The sequence below is a fragment of the Phascolarctos cinereus genome, unplaced genomic scaffold (genome assembly GCF_003287225.1).
Source record: "Phascolarctos cinereus isolate Bilbo 61053 unplaced genomic scaffold, phaCin_HiC Scaffold_5;HRSCAF=322, whole genome shotgun sequence".
Classification (NCBI taxonomy): Eukaryota; Metazoa; Chordata; class Mammalia; order Diprotodontia; family Phascolarctidae; genus Phascolarctos; species Phascolarctos cinereus.
In genome coordinates, this window is record NW_027555958.1 from 195292335 (window position 1) to 195318205 (window position 25871).

The 25871-nt window shown below is 38.0% G+C and overlaps 1 protein-coding gene across 1 annotated transcript in view; it reads right to left on the reverse strand.

Moving 5' to 3' along the window:
* KCNQ5 (potassium voltage-gated channel subfamily Q member 5) overlaps nt 1–25871 on the reverse strand; it is a 664784-nt gene that overhangs the window by 67756 nt on the left and 571157 nt on the right. The window contains exons 8-10 of the mRNA XM_021000132.2: nt 25125–25219; nt 21228–21254; nt 12120–12340 (exon numbers count right to left, since the gene is read on the reverse strand). Coding sequence (XP_020855791.1) covers nt 12120–12340; nt 21228–21254; nt 25125–25219 — 343 coding nt within the window. The remainder of the gene's footprint in view (nt 1–12119; nt 12341–21227; nt 21255–25124; nt 25220–25871) is intronic.

Genomic DNA, 25871 nt, shown 5'->3' on the forward strand with positions numbered 1-25871 from the left:
CCCTCCATTGTTGCATTGTCCAGCTTGGCCCAGGAACCCAATACTGCCTCTAGCTGCTGTTATTTCTGTTCTCTCCTGGGACTGCATGCTTCCCCGAAGGAGTCTCAGAGATGCTCAGGTTTCTCCTCCAGGGAACCTAATCCAGATTTCTGTATTTAGTATCCCTCCTCTTTGGTCTCTCAGCTATGGTTTTCTCTGTTACTTGTGGCAACTCTGTCCTTTGAAGACCACCTGTAAGGGTATGGTTTAAGAGTGCAATTAGCCACGACTCTATCAATCATGCTCAAATGGCTTGTGAATGGGGATGTTTCTATTTTCTGTAGGCAGACATCAGTGTCAGAATAAAGTCCTCATTAGGAGATGGCAATGAGGAGCCAGGTCAATGCCCAGCATTTCCTACATGCTCATTCAGCAACTATCCATTCCCTGCCTACCTTTTGCTAGATGAGGCAGTATGGAGAAGTCAGAGGCAGCTTTGATGCCTGAAAAACCTGGGTTCAAATCCTTCCATTGGAACTTACTGACTTTTGAGACTCTGAGCAAGTTACTTCTCAGTACTCTAGGCAAGACTCTGTAAGACTCTAGGTGGCCTGCAACTGGTAGTAGAAGTTTCCTAAAGCGGGGACATCATAGGAGTCCCTATCTTTACATGTAAGATACTTAGGTAATTTCTTCTGTGAAGAAAATATTATTTTGCCATAAAACCTACAGTTTGTGGAAACTTTTTAAATAGACAATGAAAAATGTGAAAATTTGCTTTTAAAAATGATAGAGGCTTTTTTTTTTCATGGGGAAAATGACAAGTTGCAAACAGCACAATCTAGGTTAGGCTATGCCCGATGGTGACTATCTTCATTAAAACAAAAAGCTAGCTGACTTGGGCAAGGCAGCTTCAATTACCCAGAATGACTGATTCCATTATTGATTTAGGTAACTGGAGCAGCCACTGCCCAGAGCCTGGCAGCTTCATCTCAAACTGCTGATAGCAAATTCAGGATAGAAGAGAAAGGTTTGGCTTCCATCACTTCCAGTCAACCACTACACCAGCCTCCCTTGCACAGCAATTACAAATAGCCTAGGCTCAAAGTAGAAGAGATGGACAGATAGGCAATTTGCCTTGGCCATGACCCCTTCCACCATATTGGCCAAGACAGATCACATGAAACTAGCCGAGTAGTTGGCAGAAACATTCCAAATTCTTGGTAAGCTTTGCTCTGCTTCACTAGGTGGCCTGTATTTAACCATTCCCCATAGTAAATGGCTCAGTGAATCAGCTTCATTGGGTTCTAGCCCCAACCGATAGAGCTTGATTTTACAATTGTCATGTATATAGAATTTCCTTCCCTCATCACTTAGACCTTTTGGGGAAATGTGAACACCCCTGAGAAAATCTCCCTTAACTTTTCCTTTTGTTTTGCTGCTGGACACACTGGCAGAGGCTGCTAAATGCTTGCAGGTGGTATCAGTAAATGTAACAACAAGAATCCTAAATAATAGTAGGATCAATTTGGCCAGAGATGGTAGCATTGTTATTGTTGTTGTTCAGTTGTTGCAGTTGTGTCCAAACCTTTATAACCCCATTTGGGATTTTCTTGGCAAAGTGGTTTGCCACTTCCTTCTCCAGATAATTTTTACAGATGAGGAAACTGAGGCACACAAGGTTAAGTGCCTTGTCCAGATCCATAACTAATAACTAGGCCAGATTTGAACTCAGGAAGATGAGTCTTCTTGACTCCAGGCCTAGAACTCTATCCATTCTGCCACCTAGCTGCCCATTGTTATTATATTAAGACATTATATTATATATAATCTATAGCTATTATTATATATAATAGAAATTTGGAACATATAATATTATTTATGTGTGTATATGTATATATATGTGTGTATACGCATATAGACACACAATTCAATTGATTGACATGTCTTGTTGACTTGCTTTTCATCCCCTTCTCCCAACCACTACCCTAGTCTGCATCTTCATCACTTCTCCTCTGGACAGTAGCCTCCTAATTGGTCTCACTTCCTTTGGTCTCTTTCTACTCTAATCCATTCTCCACACAGTGGTCAAATTGTGACTTCCCAAAGGACAAATCTGATCATATCACCTCTCTCCTTTCCCTCACCCTGTTCCCAAGCTTCCGTGACTTCTTAGCATCTCTAAGGGAAAACCCAAACTTCTCTTTTCACATTAAAAGATTACCTGTTTTTTTCTAGGCTGATTACACATTACTCTGTCTCTTTGGTTTTTACATTTTTTTTAAACAGCAAAACTGTTTAACTTGATATTCCCTGAGTTCTGCTGTGTTTGTGCTTGGAATGGCTCAGTTCAAGGCCACCTCTTAGTCAAGGCCTTTCCTGGAACCTCCACTTATTAACACTTCCCCTCCTTTTAAAGTTATTTTGTGTTTACTATGTACATATTTTGTATTTGATTATCTGTGTATATGTTGTCTCCCTCCCTGCCCCCCCCACCCTGAATATAAGTGTCTTGAAGGTAATGGGTGTTTTTTCTTTAAATTTTAAATCTCTGGAGTATAGCATAATGCCTGACACCTGGTAGGATTTTGAATTGCACAGTGATTAAAAGTGCTGGACTTGGTGTCAAAAAGACCTAAGTTCAAATCATGCCTCAGACACCTTACTAGCAGTATAACCCTGGGCAAAGATACTTAACCTCTCTAAGCCTCAGTTTTCTCCTCTGTAAAATGGAGACAATAATATTATTTATCTGACAAGGCTGTTGTAAGAATAAAATGAAATAATATATGTAGAGTGCTCAGCATACCTCAAAGTGCTATGTCAATGCTTGCAATTATTATTAATTAGGGAAGCTGGGAGAGATAAATTTATAGCATGTAGATGAGAAAAGGGCACGGAGAGGACTTATTCCCCAAATTCCATAAACATGGAGTTGGCAGTCTATTTAGCTAGTGTATATTTAGCTAATGAACACTTACAGTATTCAATTTAAAAAATATGCTAATGTATAACATAATACTAGTGTTAAAAAAAAAAACAACTTCACCAAACTAGCTTCAAATGATTGGTGGCAAGATTCAATGGTTTGTGAAATCTTATAAGTATACAATAGAACCATGGGAAATATCATAGGTATTTGGAGGAGTTTTGGGAGAGAGTTCAAGCAAGTCACTGCTTTTACTCCACCATCTCGGCTCTGCCCCCAGGAAATATCATAGGAAGAACCCTATGGCAATTGCCAGTCACCAGTTCTGTATGGGTGATGGGAAGGCTGGTTGCTCCTATAAGAGACTCACGAAAGAAGGAATATTTCACAAGCAGAAGGCAAGGGAGACATACGAGACACACAAGTGATGTCCCAGGAGTAAATTTATCCAGGAAACATTCTGCTGAGGCCTGCATGTTCTTCTCTTGGACAAGGGGTGGCAATGGATGTGGCAAGACTACTCATGGGGTCTCAGCCCACAGTTTAAGAAGTGCTGAAGGGGTTGAGAGTAGAAAAAATTTAAGAAGCCCTGGACTAGATGACCACCTGTCAGGGATGCCTCAGAGAGGATTCATACTTCTTTGGCAGATGAACCAAATGACTTCTAAGCTCCCTTCCAATAGAGAGACTCTCTGATTCCAAAAATAAGAAAAAGTTGGGCCAAAATCAGGTGGAGGAAAGGAGCATTGGAGTAGGGCTAAACAATGTAGCCGAATTCCATACTGAGGGGAGCAAAAAGAAACCAGTGGACAACTTGTCTTTTTTTTTTTCTGTGTCAAGCATATACTTGAGGAAAAAAAAGGAAAAAAGATCTACATCTCTGCCTAACCCTTTTTTCCTTCTTTATCAAGTACAGCCCATCATGAAAGCTATTAAATATAATTTTAAAATTGTGTCATATTAGTATGTTTTTGTGAAGTCAATGGCCAAGTGTGCATTGGAGAGGAAATAATTTGAGATCTATGAATGGAAGTTACCATGTAATAAAAAAGTACTTCTCCAATATGGGCTAGATTCTGGGATTTGTGTAATGGCTAATTTTGTGCTTATTTTAGAGGTCAACTACAGGATGGCTCTGAAAAATCAGAGGTTGAAGGATTCCAAAGATTAAATTTTTTTTTTCTTCAAGGCTACACAAAACCCTGTGAAAAAGGGTTATAAAGGGGAGCAAAGCTCTTACCTCAAACTAGGTACTATCAGGCTTATAAGTTGTTTGAGGGGAGTGACCGTATCTTTTATCTCATGTATATCTCCCATTGTGCCTAGCACAGTGCTGTCCATATGGCAGGAAAAAAACTTATTGAAATGAATAGAATTGAATCAATTTTGAATAGAATTGACTCAATAGTTTTCCTAAACTCCCTGAATAGAGGTTCTTTTCCTGACACAGATGGGATTGGATTCAATTCAATTCAATGATATGTTTATTATGTCTGTATTGTGTACAGCACACTGTGATAGGAGCCCCGAGTGAGGGGTGGGAGGTTAGGGAGAGACATACAGAGCTCAGGTAAGAATCTAGGTGAAGGGTTCTTAACTTGAAATTCATGAACGTTAAAAAAATTTTTTTGATAACTATTTCATTATAATTGGTTTCCTTCAAAATCCTATGTATTTTATTTTATACATTTAAAAACATTACTCTGAGAAACAGTCTATTGATTTCACCAGATGCCAAAGCAGTCCATAACACACAAAAAGGTTATGAACCGTTGGAAGGTAGAGGCATCACTGTAGTGGATTGAGAGCCAGCCTCAGAGTCAGGAAGAGTAACTAGGGGCCAAGAGAGGCCCATGACCACATACTGGCTGTGTGATCCATCTGAAGTCACTTAACCTCTCAGGGCCCCAGGACAATTCTTGAAGACATTGAGAGAAGGTGCTGAGCTGCATTGGTAGAGGAAGTTATATCACCTAGGATTTAGATGGATTAAATCAGAGGTCTAGGTAAAAACAACAAGAAACAGACTCATGAATACAAACTACATTTTCAAGAAATTGGGGTATGAAAGTCAGAGGAGATTTGGACGGGATTGAAGGATCAAGAGAGAGATTTTTTTTTTTTAAGGATTGGGGTGTTTTTAGGCAGATGGAAATGAACAAAGGAGAGATTGCAGCTCAATCAGAGAAAGGGGAATAGTACTTAGAACAAATTCCTTGAGGAGGAAGGAGGTGATGGGATTAAGTGGTCAGGCAGACAGATTAATTAGCCGTATTGGAGATTGGAGATAACTCTTATTATAAGATAGGATGGAATGAAGGGAGAATGAGTGCTACTGTTGAGAAGTACTGTTGTCTCAGACCAAGTGAGAACTTGGCAAGACCTTAGCTTAAAAAGGCCAAGGTCTCCCACTGAATTCCAGGCCATCTCCAGTCTTCCTGAACTATATCTGGCCACTGGACCCAAATGACTCTAGAGGAGAAAGTGAGACTGGTGATTTTTTTGCACAGCCCTCCTTCACTCAAATCCAATTCAATGCAAATCACATCATCATCTCCCTGATGTCATGGTCCTCTTCTAGAAGAAGGACAAACCACAGGGGTGGAGCTGAGGGAGCCCTCCATTAGAAGGCTTCAACTTTCTCAGTAAAATATATTGAGCTATAGAAAATGTATCTACTATAATTACAATGGCTAGGGACACAATAAGGATTGAAAAGTGAAGAAAAGGTTTAGAAAAATTGTTGTGTGGAATGAGAGGGAGACTAAAGGAGACTTATGGGAGTCACTGTTATTGTTCCTGTTCAATAGTTTCAAGCATGTCTGACTTCTCGTGACCCCATCTGGGGTTTTCTTGGCAGAGATATTGGAGTGGTTTGCTATTTCTTTCTCCAGCTCATTTTATAGATGAGGAAACTGAGGCAAACAGGATAAAGTGACTTGCCCAGGTTTACACAGCTGGTAAGTGTCAGTGGCTGGATTTGAACTCAGGAAGAGGAGTCTTCCTGACTCCAGGCCTGGCATTCTATCCACTGTAGCACCTACTTGCTCCAAGGAAGTCATTAATGGTACAATAAAAAAAGTCTCCTTGGCAGCGGTGAGGAACTAGATGAGTTATTCATGTTTTTGAACTGGACCTTTAGTTTCACTGGTAAAGGAAATTCAGGTGCTACCACTGCCACTTAGGGTCTAGAGAGTTACCTAGGGGCACTCAGAGGTTAAGACACTTGCCCAGGGTCACACTGCCAATATGGTCAGAGGTAGGACTTGAAGCCAGGTCTCTCTGGCTCCAAGGCCAGCCCTTTATCGACTGCCTCCACACTGACTCTCATGAATTTATTACACTGGATGAAATTGGGTAAATTTTGCAAATTTCTTCAGTGATGCCCATCAGCCTTGGAATAAGAATGAAGAAATGGGATGGTGAGGGTGGTGGTGGTTATCTACATTTGAAGATTATTAGGTCAGAAACAGACAAATGTCAGGGCAGTGAGTGACTGTTTTTTGATTATTGGATGAGGAGGGGTCTGTTGGCAGTAAAGTAAGGGTAGAAGTGGCAACATTGAGAGGTAGTAGGTAGTAACTGCTATTTATTTATTTATTTTTAGTAATTTTAGTAGTTTTTTTAGTAAACGTTTTAATTTAAAATTATTTTAGTAAATTTAGTAATTTTTAGTAATTTAGTATTTTTAAAGTAACTGTTGGTAACCTGTGGCTGATTCAAAAGGTAGGTAAGAAATCCCTAAAATAAAAATACTATTTTTTTCCCCCTATATAGTACTTCCTCAGTCAGTCCCCATATAGACTTTTGTTTGGACATCTTCAGAATTGTCAGAGAAGTCATCACCGGTAAGGTCATAACCACAATTCAGATAATCAAGGAATATTAAGGTTAAAAGAGTTCTCGGGATTATCTAGTTTAACTTCCCACTAATTGCATGAATATCTTTTACCATATCTCCCTACAGATATGGCCTTTGTTTAACCACCCCTAGTATTCAGTTCCAAGTACTCATTTCCATTGTTATTTTAAAAAAAACACTTTAATTTAATTTTATTTTTGGAAGCGATTGGGGTTAAGTGTCACACAGCTGGTAAGTATCTGAGATTGGATTTGAACTCAGGTCCTCCATGACTCCAGGGCCAGTAGCTCTATCCATTGTGCCACTTAGGTGCCTCCATTGTTGAGTTCTAATAGTTCTAATTGTTGGAATAGTTCCAACTGTTAGAAAGTTCTTCCTTTATATTAAGTTGAAATTGGTGCTAGTTTTGCCCTCTGAAAAGCCTGTTTCCTCTTTCATATGACAACCTTCTAACTTTTTGAAGATGGACAATATGTCAGGATAGAAAGGTCACATGGAGTAGAAATCCTCAGGAGATGCCTAGTTAATGCCAGCCCTGTTACTAAGTATCTGTCATTTAATCTCTGTGGGCTCTAATTTCTTCATATATAAAATGAGATGCCAGGATTCTAAGCCCTAAAATTCTATACTTCTCTGATTCTACATCTTACCTCAGTCTTCTGTTCTGCAGGTTAAATACCCTCAGCTCCTTCAACTTTTCATAACACAGAGTTTACAGGTTTTTCACCATTTTTCCTGACCTCTGACATACTATGATTTGTCAACAGTCGCCTTAAAATGTGGCACTCTCAACTGAACACCACAGTCCAGACATGCCTCTGACCAATGCAGAGCAAAGTGGAATGATTACTTCTGGTAAATACCTCTGGAGCACTATTAGGAAGTGTTAGGAAGCATCAGGCCTTAATCACCAAAGCATAGCTAGAGCTAGATGAACAATGTAGAGGTGTACAAGAATAAGAGCAAAGGTAGAATAGTGCTTAGCATCCAGTGGGAAATCCTCAGCTGTTGACTGGACGGAAAAAGATGAGATGATGGAAAAAGAGGTGGATGGAAAAGAGGAAAATCGACCTCAACCTTCTGTGAGAGGTTTTTGGAAAAGAGAAAGCTTGTTCTTGGAGTGGGGATGTTGCTGAGGCTCTCACTATGGGGAAGTGTCCTCAGTGGCCGTAGGCAAGGATTCTGAATCTCCCTGAAAGATTTTCCAGTCTCCTAGTCCAGTCTTCAGCTTAGTTAAGAGCTGGAGGAAGTCGAGACTAGACCCAAGGGGCAGAGCCAAACATCCAATCCCAATATCACACTCACTGAATAGTAACACAAGGACATCTTGAGTTAACATCAGGGGTCCTGTGATGCTGGATGTATAAGTTGTCCCTCTTTATGTATTTTCTGAGTGGAAAGTTATTATACACAGATCTAGACTTGTCTGCTTTTCCAATTAATGGTATGTATGTTGGTGGGAGAGTACAGCCTGTTTTAGAGGGAATGCTCTACTGTGAATTTTATTATTACACCGTAATAAATAACAAAATGGAGAAACTCAGAGGAAACTGGGAAGATATTTGTGAGCTGATTCAGAGTGAAGTGAGCAGAACTAGGTGAACAATTTATATAGGGCCAGTATTATAGGAAAAAAAACAGCTTTGAAAGACTTTAGAACTCTGATCAACAAAATGATAAACCAAGAGTCCAAAAAATTGCAAATGTAACATGTCACTTACCTTACAATGGAGAGGTGATGAATTTAAGGTGCAGAGGGAGACATACATTTTTGGACATAGTTAATGTGGGAATTACTTTTGCTGAGCTATGTACTGAAGGATTTGTTTTTCAAAGTTTTTTTTTTAATTTGTTCAACGAGGGGAAAGAAATAGGCAAACATATCAATTAAAAATTATTTGAAAAATGAAAATAATAAGCTATTTAAAAAAGAAACCTTATTATTAGATTACTCTAATAAATGCTTTTTCATTAAGGTTAAAAAAAAAGACAGAAAAGAGACAGAATAAATAGAAGTAAAAAAGCCAGTGTAGCCAAGTCTATTATCTGTAAAAAAGCTGAATTGTTGATGATTATTCCATTGTTGACTATTAATGCAGTACAAGTAACTACCATTGAAATGATAGACTAAACCTTTTTATCCTTACTCCTCCTGAGTTTATACTGATAATCTTCAACAGGGCAATTTTAGTACATTGGTGGTACTAGGGATAAGAATGCAGTGAGAAGGAGTATCTGGATGTTATATGATTATAAATCATCGCTCTAGACCTGGAAGGAAATTCAAAGCCTATCTAGTGAGAGTTAGAGTTAGAAATAGAATTAGGGTTAGAAATAAAATAGACATGGATTTAGGGTTTTATAGATGCCAATAGAGAAAGGCTAGTTCAAGGGGGAGAACAGGGCTCATAATACTGGATCTCTCCTCCTAAGCATAGGGATAGAAATGAGGATTGGACCTATGGTTAAAGGGAAGTTGCAGATGAGGAAATTTGATCTACCAATGCTGGCACCTTTTTTGCAACTTGCAGACTTACAGAGTTGTCTAGAGTACTGAGAAACTAAGTGACTTACCTAGGGTTCTATATGACCTGGCCAGTATGTATCAGAGGTGTTCCTGGCTTGGAAGCCAGTTCTATCCACTATATCAGAGGTGTCAACCATGCAGCCTAGGGGCCACATAGATGGCCCATAACACTCATGAGTGTGGATAAAAATCAGATTAAAATGTGACTGGGAAATATTTATTAAAATAAGTAAAAATACAATAAAACATAGATAATATTACTATGTGGTTTTCTAGGTTAATGTGATATGCAGGGATCCTTATAATGTGGTTTAGTGGTCCCCTTTTGTACCCGAGTTTAACACTACTATACTATATCATTATGTCCCTTCAAGCATATATAGATGAAATCAGGTTAAAAATGAACATCAAGATGAGTCCTAAAGTGGAGAAAACCATGCACCCTGAAGAGTGTGTGGGGATGGGAAATAGGGCAGACCAAGCACTCTGCTTGTTTATTGGATGATTTTTCATCTATATTTATATCTATCTATCTGAAGTTTGGGTTGTTTTTTTTTTGCACCAGTTAATGGAGCCAACTCTTTTTTCCTTTCTGCTCTTTGCCCACCTGTTCAAAGCAGGGGGAACAGCATCCAAAGCTAATTTGCTGTACCCTAAGAAAAGTTCTGACAGGAACCATATGATTCAGAGATTCATCAGGCAAAAAGGAGAGAGGTTAGGTAGTAGCTTAGAAAGGGGCAGATCATTAATTGAAGTTTTTTTTTTTTCTAGCTAGAGCATTAAAATAGAAGGGAAGGAGCCTACGGAGAGGGGTTAAAATCCCATCTCTGTTAATCACTATCTGTGTTACCTTGGACAAGTCTCTTAATTTCCTCATTTGTAAAATGAAAGGGTTGGACTAGATGGTTTTTCAGGGCCCTTCCCGCTCTAAATCAGATCCCGTGAGTGCATTCTAAGCTTGGGGGACAGATTATTCAAAAGAATAGAGATGGACTGTGCTGTGTGGAGGTCCAGCACACCGGCCAGTTTGGCTGAGTGTGTAAGCGGCAGTAATGTGCTATGTGCTTGGGGAAGTGAGCCTGGGCCAGACTGTGAAGGACTTTCCATGCTGTATTCAACGAGCTCAAGCTTTCATCGCCTTGTACTTGGATTACTGCGTCTTCTTACAAGTCTTCTTCATTTTGGTTTGTATTTCTCTCATTCATCCTGCAGCTAGGTGGCTCAGTGGATAAAGTGCAAGAACTGGTGTCAGGAGGACTTGAGTTCAAATCCTGCCTCAGACTTAGCAGCTGTGTGACCCTGGGCAAATCATTTAACCCTGTTTGCCTCAGTTTCCTGATCTTCAAAATGAGCTGGAGAAATAAATGGCAAACCACTCTAGTATCTTTGCCCCAAATGGGGTCACAGAGAGTTGGACATGACTGAAATGACAACAACAATCTGTCCTGAGTATCGCATACTGGTTCTCATGCAAGCTTCTATTTTCCCCCATGGCGTCTTACCTGGCTTGGACTCCAAGACTATTAGGTCTGGAAAGGATCTTAAATAACAACCTTTTAGAGATGAAGAAACTGAGGCCAGGAGAGGGTGAGTGACTTGCCCAGGTCCTCTATAATTTGGCTACACTGTACTTATAAAATCTTATGTATCACTGATTTTTTTTTTTGCTTTTAAGCAATTGGGGTTAAGTGACTTGCAGCTAGAAGTGTCAAGTGTTTGGTCTGAGGTCAGATTTGAACTCAGGTCCTCCTGACTTCAGGGCCGGTGCTCTATCCACTGCACAACCTAGCTGCCCCTGTATCACTGATTTTTAACTTAATGTTCCAAACACACAGGTCTACTCACATAATTATCATTCCCATCTCCTCCTATTGAGTGTAATTTTTAAGAGCAGGGACTATTTTTTCTATCTATTGATGGGGGACTATTATCCCTGACAGCACAATGCTTTGCATATGGTAAAAACTTAAAAAAATATTTTTTATTCATTCATTTATTCATTCTCTATTAGATACCTCATAGTGTTGGGAAGAGAGGTTTTGTGATAGTTAAAGGTTCTATGTAGATATCAGCTAATATTAACTTTTATTTTTCCCTCATCAGATAGAAAAGTAAAATGTTTTACAAAAGTAAATCCACATTCCACTCAAGAAAATGTGTTGGCCAGCAAATCCACTTGTTCTGCTACAAGATGATCAATCTTTGACAGAAGGAAAATTCCATACCTCTCCCTCTGTGCTTGCATTTGACATCTTGGAAAAGCTCAAAAGGGTCATTCAGTATTAATCTCTCTGAGGCTGGTTGATTTTATGATAGACCAGCAATGACAGAATTGGCAGTGGTGCCTGCCTTGTTTTCTAAGTGTTTATTAAAGTCAGAGACTTTGTCTAGTACACATGAGAGACTTACCCAACACTATACAAAGTCAATGGCAGCCTGAAAGGCCAAATTTGATCTGAAACAACAGATACCAAAAGAAAGCCACATTGGTCTTGACAGGTTTATCTGAGAAATAATGATTTTTTTAAAAAAAAATAGCTATAAAAGAGGAACTAATGAAATAAATTTCCTTTTCAGGTCACTTTCTTTGAAGGGTTACATTTTTTTTCTACTGAAGCTTTTTAGAAAGTAAAATTATATTCTTTATAGTCTTCCAAAGGTTCAAAGGCAAAGAATGAATTTTGAATAAGACACAGGATTCTCTCCTAAGGGTTATTTCCTCCCTTCTTCAAGCAGTCCCTTGGAGGATTAATTATTTAATATGGTCTAATACCACATATTAGCTATAAAATGGGCATGGGGAAAACGAAAAAGCAACTCACCATCTATTACTGGCTTTGGCTGAGAACTTTTGAGACGTAGGGAAGGTCGAAAGCGAGTTCGATCATTGAAACTCCAGCTTTTCTGCACTTTGGTTGGACTGCTCTCGGCTGTGATGTCTGTGCTTGGCGATCGCCGGTCTCCCACTGAGGCTTGTCTGCTTTTGATACTCTGACCTCTTGGGCTAGCCATCCGGACCCGTTCTTTAAAACTTAGCTTCTGGCTGTGAGAAACAGATGGAGTGTGTTATTATAGATCGATGTATTTCTTCATCTTTACTCGGAAAAATAATTAGAGTTACCTGTACGCAGTGCATGTTTTAGGCAGTACAGCAATTCAAAAAAGAAAAACTGGTTCCCTCCCTCCCCCATCCTAAAAAAAAAATGAAGCCTTTCCAATCTGTGTGATTGCACGCCCTTGAAATCAATCACATTTTATAGGTAGTCCCTCTTGGATTAACTGTAGAAAGGATTAAAATGACGCACAGCAATTTGGGGACAATCCAATGAAAGAGAACTATAAGCCAGCTAAGTTATTACTTTTAGGAGACAAGTGGGTGGTTTTCCTGATGGTTTTGACTTTACAGAGTTTTCATATTTATTTCCTGTTCAGAGCAGGGTTCAGTGCATTTCTAATCATTTCTACAGGAAAACAGTTATTGATATACATATATATTTTCTACATGCTGCTTCTTTTGCGGGCAGTTATGATATTGAGAGATTCATGCATTTTCATGACAGCTGGCAATACTGCATACATATTGTCAGACAAACAACACCCCACACTTCACATTTCCTTTAGGCTGACATTCATTTATGTGAGACAGACAACAGGCAAGAGAAAACAGCTCTGAGATGTAATGAGTATGATGACCAATTAACAGAAACGTGATGCTATGTTCCATGTTCACTAACACAATTTCCTGCTGTTAAACAGGTTATTGATTTGCTGTGGCAGCTTGTAAATTATTTCTGGCAGGGCAGCCAAGTTCTCAAGTGCCAGTTAGGTTTGCATTATCAGTGACTGATAAAAGTTGGACTTTTAAAATATCAGACACTGGACATCACACGCATCTGCAGGTAAGGCATTTTTCCTCCACCCACGTGCTTGCAGGTTGGTGACTCTTTCTGGTGTTCATTTGCATACATGTGAGTCATTTATGCTTTGCCCTCTAAGTCTGTGTTGGTGCATCATGAGTATTATGTATCTGGTTTGCTTCAGTGTTCCACCCAGAAAATAGCCAGAAGCATTCAAAGGAGGGTGACACCCAATTAGCTATGTAGGAGGTGCACAAACTTATATGTTGGTTTTATAGAATAATGGGGTTGCAGGCTCAAGGTAGAGTTCCTGGCAGTTCCATGAGATCTGAAATAATTTCATTGGGTCGAATTGGAGGCTGCTGTGTCACAGCCTTTGGGAGGTATGAAGATGGGTGGGGAAAAGAGGCATTTGTATTGACAAGGGTTGTCCAACTACTCATGAAGTGGAGGCCTTGTCTTTTCCACTTACCGCAAGGTCCATTGTCCCAAACTGCAGCATGCCAACAGCAAATGTGTTTAGTGGATATGTATTTTGTAGCTAACGAGAAACGTTAACATTTTTTTCCATGCCTAGTTGCTTAACAGATGATACTTTAAGGAGACACGACATTTTATGTGTGCTTATACAGTATGAAAACAAATCAAACCATGAACTCCTGAGGTCATGAAATTCTGGAGGACAATCAACAGCTTTACCATGCACTTTACTGCTCTTCATTTGGAATACAAACATGGCTGAGTCTAGCATGGATGGTTGAAGTAGAGGGAGTGGGGTGGGAGACGTGCAAAGAACATGCTGGGCAGCTTTGTGAAAGGGGACTGTTTCAAGAATTCTTTAAAACAATCACATCAGTAACAAAATTTCACTGTATGTGGTAAACCACATTTTCTAGGTGGCAGATTACCTTATGGAAAAAAAAAGCTAACGTAGAACACTTACATTTCTATATTCTCATACTACTCTATGAAAGTCACTAATGGTTGAAAAAAAAAACCCCATATCCCTGGAGGGCTAAAAATGTCAACTCCTCCTCACATAAGATGCTAACAAATCCTGGTTAACAAAATCATACAATTCAGCTGACCCTCAACTCACTTTTTTATCTAGGAAAAAAGAAGCAAGTGTTCAGGTTTATTGGTCTCCAGTTCAAATCACCTTTTAATCTCTGGGCATTTGCTTAATCACTTATGTTTATGACTAGTCCAAGAAAGCTTACATTGGCTAAGGTGTCTTCACCAGGTTAATGAATGGTTCCAGTGATATATAACTATCATTACATATGTTCTCTCTTAATTTAGTTCCATTAACTTTTCCAGGTTTATAGATGGCAATTATTATTGAAACTTGGCTTTAAATGAAGTAAAGTGATTTTTCTCAAGCTTTCTAGATTTGTCTCTTTCTAGTACTTATTAAATGAATGGAAGAGGAAGCAAGGAGAAATGGAGAGGCAGCCTTGATGCCAGGAAGACTTGGGTTCAAATCCTGTCTCTGACACAAACTAGTTGTGTGACTCTGCAAATCACTTAACCTGTCAGTGCTTAGGCAACTCTCTGTAAATGGCAGAGAAGGTGCTAACCTGAATTGGTAGAGAGAGTTTCCTTACTAGCATGTTTCATATGCAAATGAGAGCACATAGTCAGTCCCTATCTCTGTCCCTTTCTAGACCTGTCTTTTTCTTATGCTAACTAAATGAGTGGGAAACTGATAGAAAGTGGCAAATCAAGAATAATATGAATCTTATGTGTTCTGCTTCTTATTTCAGCTGCTGCAAAATAAAAATAAACAGTGGAAATTATTGGTTTCTTTCAATCATCTGAGGTTTTCATAAGACAAGAAATGACTACTTTAAAAATGAGCCATTGTGAAAACAGGGTTCAATGTTAACTATAAAAGGGAGAGAAAAATGGGTCACATTTCAGTGGAATATTATTTCATTTGCTGAATCCTGGCAACCAAATGGAGTAATGATGAGGGTGATGGATATGTCTCTATATACTCAAGCTTTTTGACCTTTTTTTGTACTCTCAACAGCTATTTACCAAGGTCCAATATGAACACAAATTCCATATTCTTCAAGAAATTATTTAGAAACAAATTCAACATTATTGAAACTGTCAAAAATACTAATTTTCAAAAGACCCACTATTTTCTTTTTCTTTTCCATAAATGTATATTAAAGTTTAGTGAAGGAGTCAAATTCTAATCTCCTAACACACAAAACTTTCCTTTAGAGCAGGGGTCCTTAAATTGGTATGTAAACTTGGTTTATTATTATTATTTTTTAACATTTTGATATCTGTATTTCAGTATAATTGCTTTCCTTTGTAATCCTGAGTATTTTATATGTTAAAAACATTATTCAGAGAAGGAGTCCATTTACCAGACTCTCAAAAGGGGACCTAACACAAAAAGATTAAGCACCCTTGTTTTAGAGGCTCACATCTGGCACTGTGCCCACTTATTGCTTTTATTAGTCTGTCTACTTCTTTTCCTCACTGGAAATTAATAGAATTTCTTGATTAGGCAGCTATTATACTGATTGGGGAGCTATTATTGAAAAGTACACTGATTAAGATTCAGTCTTTATACTGGTTCAGTTAAGAAATTCACCCTTCTTTTTTTTTTAAAATACATTTATTTATTTTTAGTTTTCAACATTCACTTCCACAAGTTTTTGAGTTCCAACACCCTTATTGCTTAATCTGTGATAAAAATGATTAAGAGTTTTTCTTCTCTTCCCCCTCCCCCCATCCCAAGAATATTTATGTACCAGTTTTTTAAGGTAGAAATTTCTGAATTATTCCTAAGAAACCAATAAGCTAAAATTTTACTTTGGGGGAAGGGAATCAAGAAGGCACCAGAATCCAACTGAATCAAAGCTCTGCCTGACTAAAACATGTTACCCTCACACCTCCAAGCCTACACAAGCCAAATCTAAGGGGATCCTCTCCTCAAGAGCAACAGCAAGGAAGTATAGGGTATTGATACAGCCCAGCATGCAATATATACCAAAGGTTTCCTACAAGGGAATGTGGCTGCAGCATCATAACACTGCCACCACTCTTCCAGTATGTCATTTGGGCTTAGAATGAAGTAGTTAGATGAATATGCAATGACTAGGTGAGCCTTTCATATGAGTAAGTATCTTCAAGATCCCGCCTCGGATACAACTGAGTTGAACTCAGCTTACTTACATCCAGTGCAGCCGGAACAATTTCCCCAACTAGATGAATGTGCCAGGGGATTGAGAGATAACACTATGATGGCCATCACTCAATTGCCACTGTAGTAGATACATCATGACAGGCAACAGGCAACAAGGAAAATTACAAGCAAGTTGAAAACCCCCAATCAAGAGAGAGTCCCTAGAAGTCAGAATCTGTGAAGCTCTAAGGAGGGAGAGGGAGTGTAAACTAATCATGCACCTGATGTTAGTTGGCATTCTCAAAGATCATGTCAATAGACAGGATGCTGGATACCTATGTTTCCGAGAGGTGTACATCTTGAAGAGCTTCTGTTTATTACTACAGAGCTTACTAGGAGTGAGGGGAAATAGAGGATCACATTACTCAGCATTTCACTACTAGGAAAGGGCTTAGGTTTTTTTTCTTCTACAAATCAAGGCAACTCAGGTTCCTGCTTCATTCGTTTGTAATTCTTCTGTGAATGCAGAGACCGTAGAAGCAACAAGCAATACTTTTTCAGTTCTGTTACATGAAAGGAATGCAAGGCCATTTCCAATTAGGTTGGGGGAAGGGAGGTGAAAGAGATGTGAGAGAATCAATACCACAACAAAATTTGGGAGGTGCACACATCAACTTCCATTTAAAACGAAAATGATCATGTATATCATCAATTACTGTGGAGCTATCCTTATTGGTAATAAATATTAATTTAGTACTTTTATTAGCGTATATGAATTGAGAATAAATTAAATCTTTCAGAGTGTTTCAGCAAACATTTATAGAAATGTTTATTGAAGATCACAGTAATTGCTCAAAAATTAGTGGCTTGAATTTGTAAAAAAGTGAACTCATGTAGTTTCTCTGTTTACAGATGGCATCTAGATGCAACCAGTTGTGATTAGGATACATCTTTTTGATCTTTTTGTCTAGGAGTGTGTATGTTAAAAATGACCACACAGTGGAAAAGGAAAAAAAGATCCATACCTATTATTTTGCAGAAGTAATAGTTTCTTACAGTATTATAATGCAATATGTGCATGTACAAAGAATCAAATTCTCTTCCTGATCAGAAGAAGAGAACTGGAAGCAAAAATGATGCTCTTGAAACAAATGAACATTTTGCCAATAAAGACACATTTTGACTAAATATACAGAAAAATTAGAGACAGTTCTTATTTAGTCAGGATTCACATCACATGCAAATCATTCAAAACAACACAGAAGAAATAGAAAGTGGTGAGTAGAAGATATGAGTAGAAGAAATCTGAGGTAGCAGACATTTGGCAATTTTTGAAAATGTCCCAAGACAACAGGACCCCCCCCCCACACACACACACTAAGAGCTATACACAACCACCAAAAATATCATGCTTCAGAAAAGGCACTTAAACATATTAGAACACATGATTTCACTAAAATATAGAATATCATTTCTGTTTTAATTTTAAGATATTTCTTTTTATGACCATTCTCATGAATGCAGGATAAATCAACTGATATGCTATTGCTTAAAGATTCAAAAGACTTCTGTTCACACCTTGAAAACTTTATTGTGAAGCTTAACACAAAATTAAAGCATTTAGCCACCTCTTGATCATTGTTGATAATAGAGGACAGGGTGAGCCAGGACACTGAAATCCATAGCTAATCTGCAAACCTTAGTTTAATTAATAAGAATACATACGACCTCATTTGCCAGCTAGTGAAAACAAGTTGGTAGCAAGTAGCAAAATTTACTGCTATGTTTCATGTTCTCTCTCTACTCCACTTGCTAGAAGGGGCAACAATTGGGGAACAGGGACAAAAGATAACACTATTTGAGGGAGGAACTGAAGCAGAGGTCTTAAGTATTCGGATAATTAGGTAGCCAACCTCTGAATAATCAAGAGTTGGCTGAATAGAAGTCGTGGTTTATTCAGATACAAGTGTAATTCATGGCAAACAGCTGTCTTTATGAATGTCCATATATGGCAAAATTAGAACACTTTCTTATCCTGAGTAATTCCATTTAAAAGTATTGACATGAACAACATTCTTCACTTATGTGACAATAAGTGGGCTACCTGGGGGAGGTGAGCAGGGAGATACATGAAGTGACTGGGAAAACAAATGGTTAAGTGAGTAATGCTAAAGTTTTCTTTATGCTATAGGTAGGTAGAGGAGGCTCAGGGGAGTATATATAGTAGGAAGTGAATCAGAATAGGCCTTGTAACCAAAAACATGACAGGCCAGCAGATAGATAGCTTGTGTTCACCCTGGCTCAGTTGACCCATGCTGTCAAGGCTGTTTTCTTGCCAGAGTTAATGTGATCTTCCTCTTTGGTTGGGAGCTCTGTTGTAAATATTCAAAATAATTTCTATTTACGTATTTTGTTTTTACATTGATTAAAATTTCCCCTGTATCCTTCATAATTGTATAGAATTAATCACCACATTGGGCTTTTCCTGTACCATTCTCCCTTACCTAATAACTAGTATGAACTTTGTTTAAACATTGCCTTAATAATGAATAATATGGAGAAAATATTTTCTTACTGCTACTAAGCATGTAATAAAATATAAAATGTACCTCACCTTTACCCATGTCATAGCCCTTTGGAGTGTTTACAAATAGGCATGCTTATCTGAGTGAAGATGGGCTTCTAAGCCCATCCAGAAACAACTGAAATGCTAGTCCTCTTTGAAAAAAGCCTCTAAGGCCTCAAATATGAATTTGGCCTGTACTTGCAATAGACAATCACCATAAACTAAACAATAAAACTATTAAAAGGCATGTGGGAGACATTCAGGCTGTGAGAACTTGGCTTTGATGAACTATAAAGACAGGGAAAAATGACATAATGAATTTTTCTCTAAAGTCAGAGCCAATATTCCTAAAGGTTTTGAATTGGCCTAAATGTCGAACCACTTTTAAATGGGGCCAATTTGCTCATTTGCAGACCCTATATTCTTATCAATCTATCCAGCGAAAATTCCCATGAAATCTTATCCTTCTCTGCATGTTTAGCTTGGTTTAGGGGATCAGTGTGTCATATATCTCAAGACGATAATTTTCACCTGTCTTCCTTGAGCTTCATTTTCCTCCTCTATAAAGTGGGGCTACCTTGCATGTTTACTACAAGGTTCAAACATGACAATGTATGTAAAGGGTTTTGTAAACTTAAAGGGATAGACATAAACATCAGTCATTATTAAAAAGGCATTTCCTAGCCAGGTGGAGGAAGTTATCTATATCATATGTCCTTATTTATGTACCTGTGCATCATTATTCTATTTTTAGGGAACCAAGACTGATTAAGTATATTTTAGGGATAGGATTAGTGAATGGATGCATCAAAACAGGAGTATATCTCTGAAATTTGTGAGTGGGATAAAAAAATGACTATTTCTAAAAGTATTGCCCATTAAGGTTGCCTTTCTCTACTAGGAAATGAAAATGTCACTAATATAAAATAAGCTGTGGCTTAATTAAAATGTCATAACAAAAGAGTGGTGGTCAGCATGGAATCTAAGAAAAAGAGAATCAGAATCACCATTTTTTCCAGTGTTTCTGGAAAAAAATATCCAAGGCAGAAGTTGTTCTGATTTTAATGACCAGCTCTAGTTATTTGGATAAAAATATCCCTTGACTGGAAAAAAGGGAATTATTTAAGTTACCTTGGCTTGATAGAAATATCCTTTAAGGATATCTGTCTTTTGTCTGATTCTATGACAAACAATCTTTCAATTTGGTCTCTTGAATTGAACCATTACCCTGGAAGGGAATCCCTTGGGCAAACAACCAGTAATGGTTATTTTTGTCTTTCAGCTATATCTTCCATTGTAAACCAGTGAACTGACATTCTGAATTATTAGGCAAGTCTCTAGTGGGTTTGTATGGCATGAGCAGATGCTTCCCTGCCTGCTCCCTAAATTCCTATCCTGGATGAAAAGGAAAAATCAGGTTTCTGAATATAAAAAGCTAAGGACCAGCTGGGAGCATGTGGTTCTCCCATCAAGGTAAGCCCATGTTGTGTGACTCTGCCTGGCTTTAAAAGCTCCTGGCCCAGGAATGACTGTGGTCAAATTATGAAGCAGAACAAGTTTGTTTTCAGGAATCTTCATCTCCTTTCAGGCACCTCACGTTCTTATGTTGTGTTTGCCACCCTCGACGAAGTGCCTTCGCAAGCTTATTCCTTCCTAGTTACTAAATGTCCTGTACTCCAGAATATTCTTGAGTCTCTCCCCTCTGCCAAACCTTATTTGTCCCATCTCCCTTCTCCACAGGGTTTATGAATGGATGAATGAAAAAAAAAAACCCTAATTTGTTAAGCACTTGATCAACTCAAAATAGTATGAAGCTCTATGTTAGCTAATCTGATAAATTAATCTAAGCTAAGATGTTAATGGCTGATAATGAGATAATTTCTTACCTTTTCCGATAGCATAACTGCATTTAAAAGAGCCTCTTGGAGCTGGGGCCTTAACTCAAAGGAATGACTCCTGTAGGTGAGCCCCTCAAATCATTCCCTTAGGTAGCTACCTGTTTTGCCCACTTGTTAAGCTCTTCATGCTTATGGCTCTTGAGGACAAGTATTTGCTTTTACTGTCTAGATTACTATATTTGAGTGCTTCAGCATGATTTTTGCCTGGCAGTGGGGCAGTAAGGAGTTGCCAACAGCTTTTACTCTTCCCCACCTCCTACCCCCACAGAAGAGTCTTTGCTCAATGGAGTGTATAAGGCAGCAGGTGAGTGATCAATGAAACATTTTCAGACAATCTTGGGAAAGGTCACTTTTAATCATTTTGTATTTGTTGATCGATTTTACCCAGAAGAAACCCATTTAAAACATCCACCAGTCACCTGGCTTATAAACAAACGTCTAACAAAAGAGAATTCACAAACCTGCTGGATGTTTCCCCTTGGTCTTTCCTTCAGGTGTGGATGCAGATGGAAGAGAAACAAGGATGAAATCAGTCAATAATACATTTAAATGATTTTACATTTGAGACATGTTAAGTTGGGAATTGGAAAAAAATAAACATTTAAAATAAACCTTTTATGGAAGAAATATTTAAGCAAGTTTCATAAATGTAATATCCCTGAAAATAATGACAATGGCAATTTTAAAATACACATACGCACACATATACACACACACTTTGAGCTGCAGACTGTCAGCCAAACATTTATTTAACAACCACATTGTGTGCAATATACAGCAAAAATTATAGACCTCTCATTAAGCAAAATAAGCTGTAATAAGAAATATGGGTTTGATTCAGGTGGAATAAGCAAAGACATTTAAAAGGATGCTAATGCCACAGATGTAGCCTGATTTATTTTAGTTCAGCTGTCCTATTCTTTATCTGGACTCATTAATGTGTGAATGTGCCTCTGTAGCTGAGTTTCTGACTGAACCAGCTTTTCTCGTCATGTAAACCGTTTGCCAGGAATAAATTAGGTGCTTTGGAAATCTACAGGAATTCTCCTAGGCTATTATTGAGTAGTATTTGAATATTTCCCAGTAGTAAGTTTAGTTATAGAAAAACACAATGGGAGGTTAACACATTAGTGGTACCGGAAGGTGTCCTGGTCATCTCCAAGAGTTAATGCAGTTTCTTAAAATCATTGACTAATTTCAGACAGTAACCTTTTCACTTGCATTTTACTTCTATCTGAATATTCTTCCCCACTTGTTTTAAGAAGAGCCAAGAAAAACATTTTGTCTGCAATTCTTCCCTTCATACCTACCCCTAGCCTCAACACTCTTTGAAATGGCAATTGCTGGTGCCAGCAGAGGCTTTTGTAAGAGGAAACATTAAAGCATTAAATTGAAGAACTGGCATATCCATGGGTTTTGGAAGGGGCAGTACTCACTGCTCTACCCCTACCAGTTGCCTCTCTGCCTCTTCCATCTTTATCTCTTTCTTCATTCTACTTTCCCTAGGTGTCTATAGACACCCCACTGTTCCTGCAAACCAATGTGGAGTATTAGCAATGGGCTAGAACTGCCTGATTTGTCTCTTAAGGTATTATGTTCCCAATCAGAAACTCGAAAGGAAAGGAAATACTAAGTATAAATACTTCTTTCAACTACTTTTGAATCATATCTATCTGAAATATAAAGTTGTATTAAATCAGTCTTTTTAAGAAATGAAGACTTGTCAAAGCATGGTGTAGTAAGATAGGTCACTAGATTTGGAGTCAGTAAGGCCTGGTTCAAACCCTGCCTCAGACACTGGTTTTGTGACTTTGGGCAAGTCATTTAACCTCTCTGGGCCTCAGTTTCTTCATTTGTAAAATGGGGTGTTGTACTTGATAGCTACTAAGCTCCCTTTCAGTGAAATCTATGATTCTATGAAAAGTCCTAGAAAACTGAAAGTCCAGTTAACTGTGCCACTGACTGCTATGTAAAAACTCGTTTATTTAGTAAATGAAAGTGAGACTGTCAGTAATTAATAAAAGCTACAGGAGGTGGCAGATCATTATTTGGGTATTTATGTAATTCTTCCTACTCTCCCTCAACCCTGTTTAGAGAGAAAACATAGGAGGGGAGGTAGAAGAAGGAGATTATTCAAGTAAAATGACAATACACGCACTAGGAGAATCTGACATGATATTCCCTGTTTATAAAAATCAGTTTTTCCACGTTCCAAAATGACTTTTCTAAAACTGCTTGGGGATGCTGAATAATCTCATGTGATAATAAACTACTTTATTTTTATCACTTTAAAATTCAGTTTTTGGCTTTCCTTCTACCCTTCTCTGTTTAAATGCATGTAGCAAACACTTGTTTGCATAAGTTCCCTCAAGAGGATTAGAAATACAAAATGCTTCCAAATTCTACTTATTTTTTCCTCTTCCAAGATTCATACCCTAAGGAATCACTGGCAATTTGCTATGTTCTTTTTCATAAAATGTCACAGCTTCTTATAACTGCAATGGTCTGAAACCTTTCCCTGAGGCTCGGTCCTCAATAAAGTGAACCCATATGGTTTATATGCTTTACACAAGAAGAAAGTATTAATTCAACATGTATCCATCAATTATCTCTAAGGTCCTATCTAGCGCTAAAATTCAGTGTCTATGCATAGAACTGTCCTCGGTGCTGATGTTCTAAACAGTGACATACAGAATCACAGAATTTCAGAGATATTAAGAGGATCATAGGATAATAGCTTTAGCGCTATTAGGGACCTTAGAAATCATTATAGATGAGGAAGCGGAGGCCCAGAGAAATTGTGACTTGCCCAAATCACATTAGCAGAGCCAGGTTTAAATTCAGGTCCTCTGATTCTAAGTTCAATACTCTTTTCACAGTACCATGAAGCCTCATTTTCAGCATCATCTAGGACAATTTCCATATTTTGTAGATAAAAACCTTGGGCCCAGAGAGAAGAAGCAGGTTGCCTAAACTTACAAAGCTGATTAGCAGACAGAATTAGAATTAATGTCTCCTCACTATCATTTGGGGGAAATGAGGCTCTTTCTGCAATCAGCACAAACAGGGAAATTTTCCTGTTCAGGAATAGAACCCTGGCTATAGCAGTAAGAGCATTAAATTAATTCTACTGGACCATCAAGTTCAGAGTCAGGGTTAGTCTGGTGTTAGAAGAGAAGGTGTTTTAATGTCCTAAATGGGAGAAGCAAAGTGGCGATGTTTAAACATTTAGAAAACAGACACAATCCATTTCAACCAAATCAGATATGACTCCAATTCAAGAAACATTTATTGGTTGCCTCCTCCATTAACTGCTTAAGTGATTTTAATTGGTGACTGGCTCAATTAAGCAATAGCCATTTGTCAAGGCTCTATGCCTCGGAATGGGTATGGTAATTTTTTATGGAGGTCTTCGGAAGATATCATATTACCTTAACATTTTTGATTGCTAATGCTAGTACTGGAGTGAATTTTTTAATTTGATAGAGAAATTCTTTAGCTTCACTATATAATCAAGTTAAATCTGTCCTTCTTGTTTTTCTGCTTCAACAATTATGTTAGTTTGACCTCAAAGTGAAAGTTCAAGAATGTGGAGTTTCTTGAAACAATAATATCCAGATGATACTTCTTCTGAATGGATCTGACAGATTTAAATGGGCAAAGTTAAGTCACTTGTCTTTTGAGAGGGATTAAGAATCAATATATAGAATATAAAGCTGAGGGGTTTTTTTATCCTTCTAGTTGTCTTCAGGCTGTTGCTGGGATGGAGGCACTCAAGGATGAATAATAGAAATAGTGTTCTGTGCATATGCACATATCTGAGTGTATATACATATGTAGATTTAATTTCTGATTATTCTGATATTCTGTTGATATTCTCTGCACAGTTTTTGTTATAAATCATTAAAATTCATGGAAGTAATTTATCACTAAAAAGTTATTTGTGCACTGTTCTTCATGCCAACATACAAAGAATTAGCAAAACAAATGACATACCTACTCATCCATCTATGATTATTAACATCTTTGATGAATGTTAACAAAGAATTGGTATCATGGATGATTTGAATGGTAAAGAATCTAGGATTGTAAGACTCTGGGCATTGTCCTCCTAATCTATTTATTTAGCACCATTGGTAGATGGCATTGAGTTTTATTGGGTACATTAAATCTGGAGTCCCTGTTGCTACAAGCCAGATTTGAAACTCTCAAAGAGATACACAGAATGAGACAAGCCAAACATTAATGCTTATTTTGAAAACCAACAATAACAAAAAAACCAAAAACCCAAAAACAAAAACAAAAAACAGGCTGGAACAGACATTGAGCACATCACTGACTCTCAGACTGGTACCTACTTGGTAGGACTGCAGGTATGTAAGGCCTTCAAATGAGGCTTCCAGGTAGCAATGGAAACTGATTTCTCATCAGCTGCATAACTACGCCATACACACTATGGGCCGGATACATGATAAAAAAAAAAAGAAAGAAAAAAAAGGAAAGAAAGAAAAAAAGGCAGAGGGAGCAGAGGACAGAACAAAAATGGAAAAGCTGATTAGTAAAACAATACACATTAAGGGATTTTTGTCCTTATCATTCATAGTCCTGATACATGCCTGAGGGGTAGAAGAATACTTTTTATAATATTGTGAGGTGGCTGCTAGGCTTGTTCCTCTGCAGTCAGTCAAATAAATTCACCAAGCAGCCTGGTATCAGGAAAGAATAGAAAAGCACAAGAAAACCAACATAGTATGATATTAAATAAATTAAGAATTGATTATGGAAAAAAAATCGATTTGGCCTAAACTGAGGGCATGGCTTGTTGAACTAGCTCAGGAAACAATATCAGGAAAACTTAGAGGAAAAAGTCCTTGAAAACCAAAATATGACATAGGAAAAAAACAGTCATCCTGAACTCTTTAATCAACAATCAGTTAGACAGCTGCAAATGGCTTTTAAATAGTTTCAAATCCAATTAGTTAGTAGACATGAGTAGTAAATGATTTCAATTTGTGAAATTTCCTGAGGTGGAACTTACATGATTATTTTGAGGCTAAAGATGAAGATAAATAGTGATAATACAAACCAAGACCAAAATTAGAGGA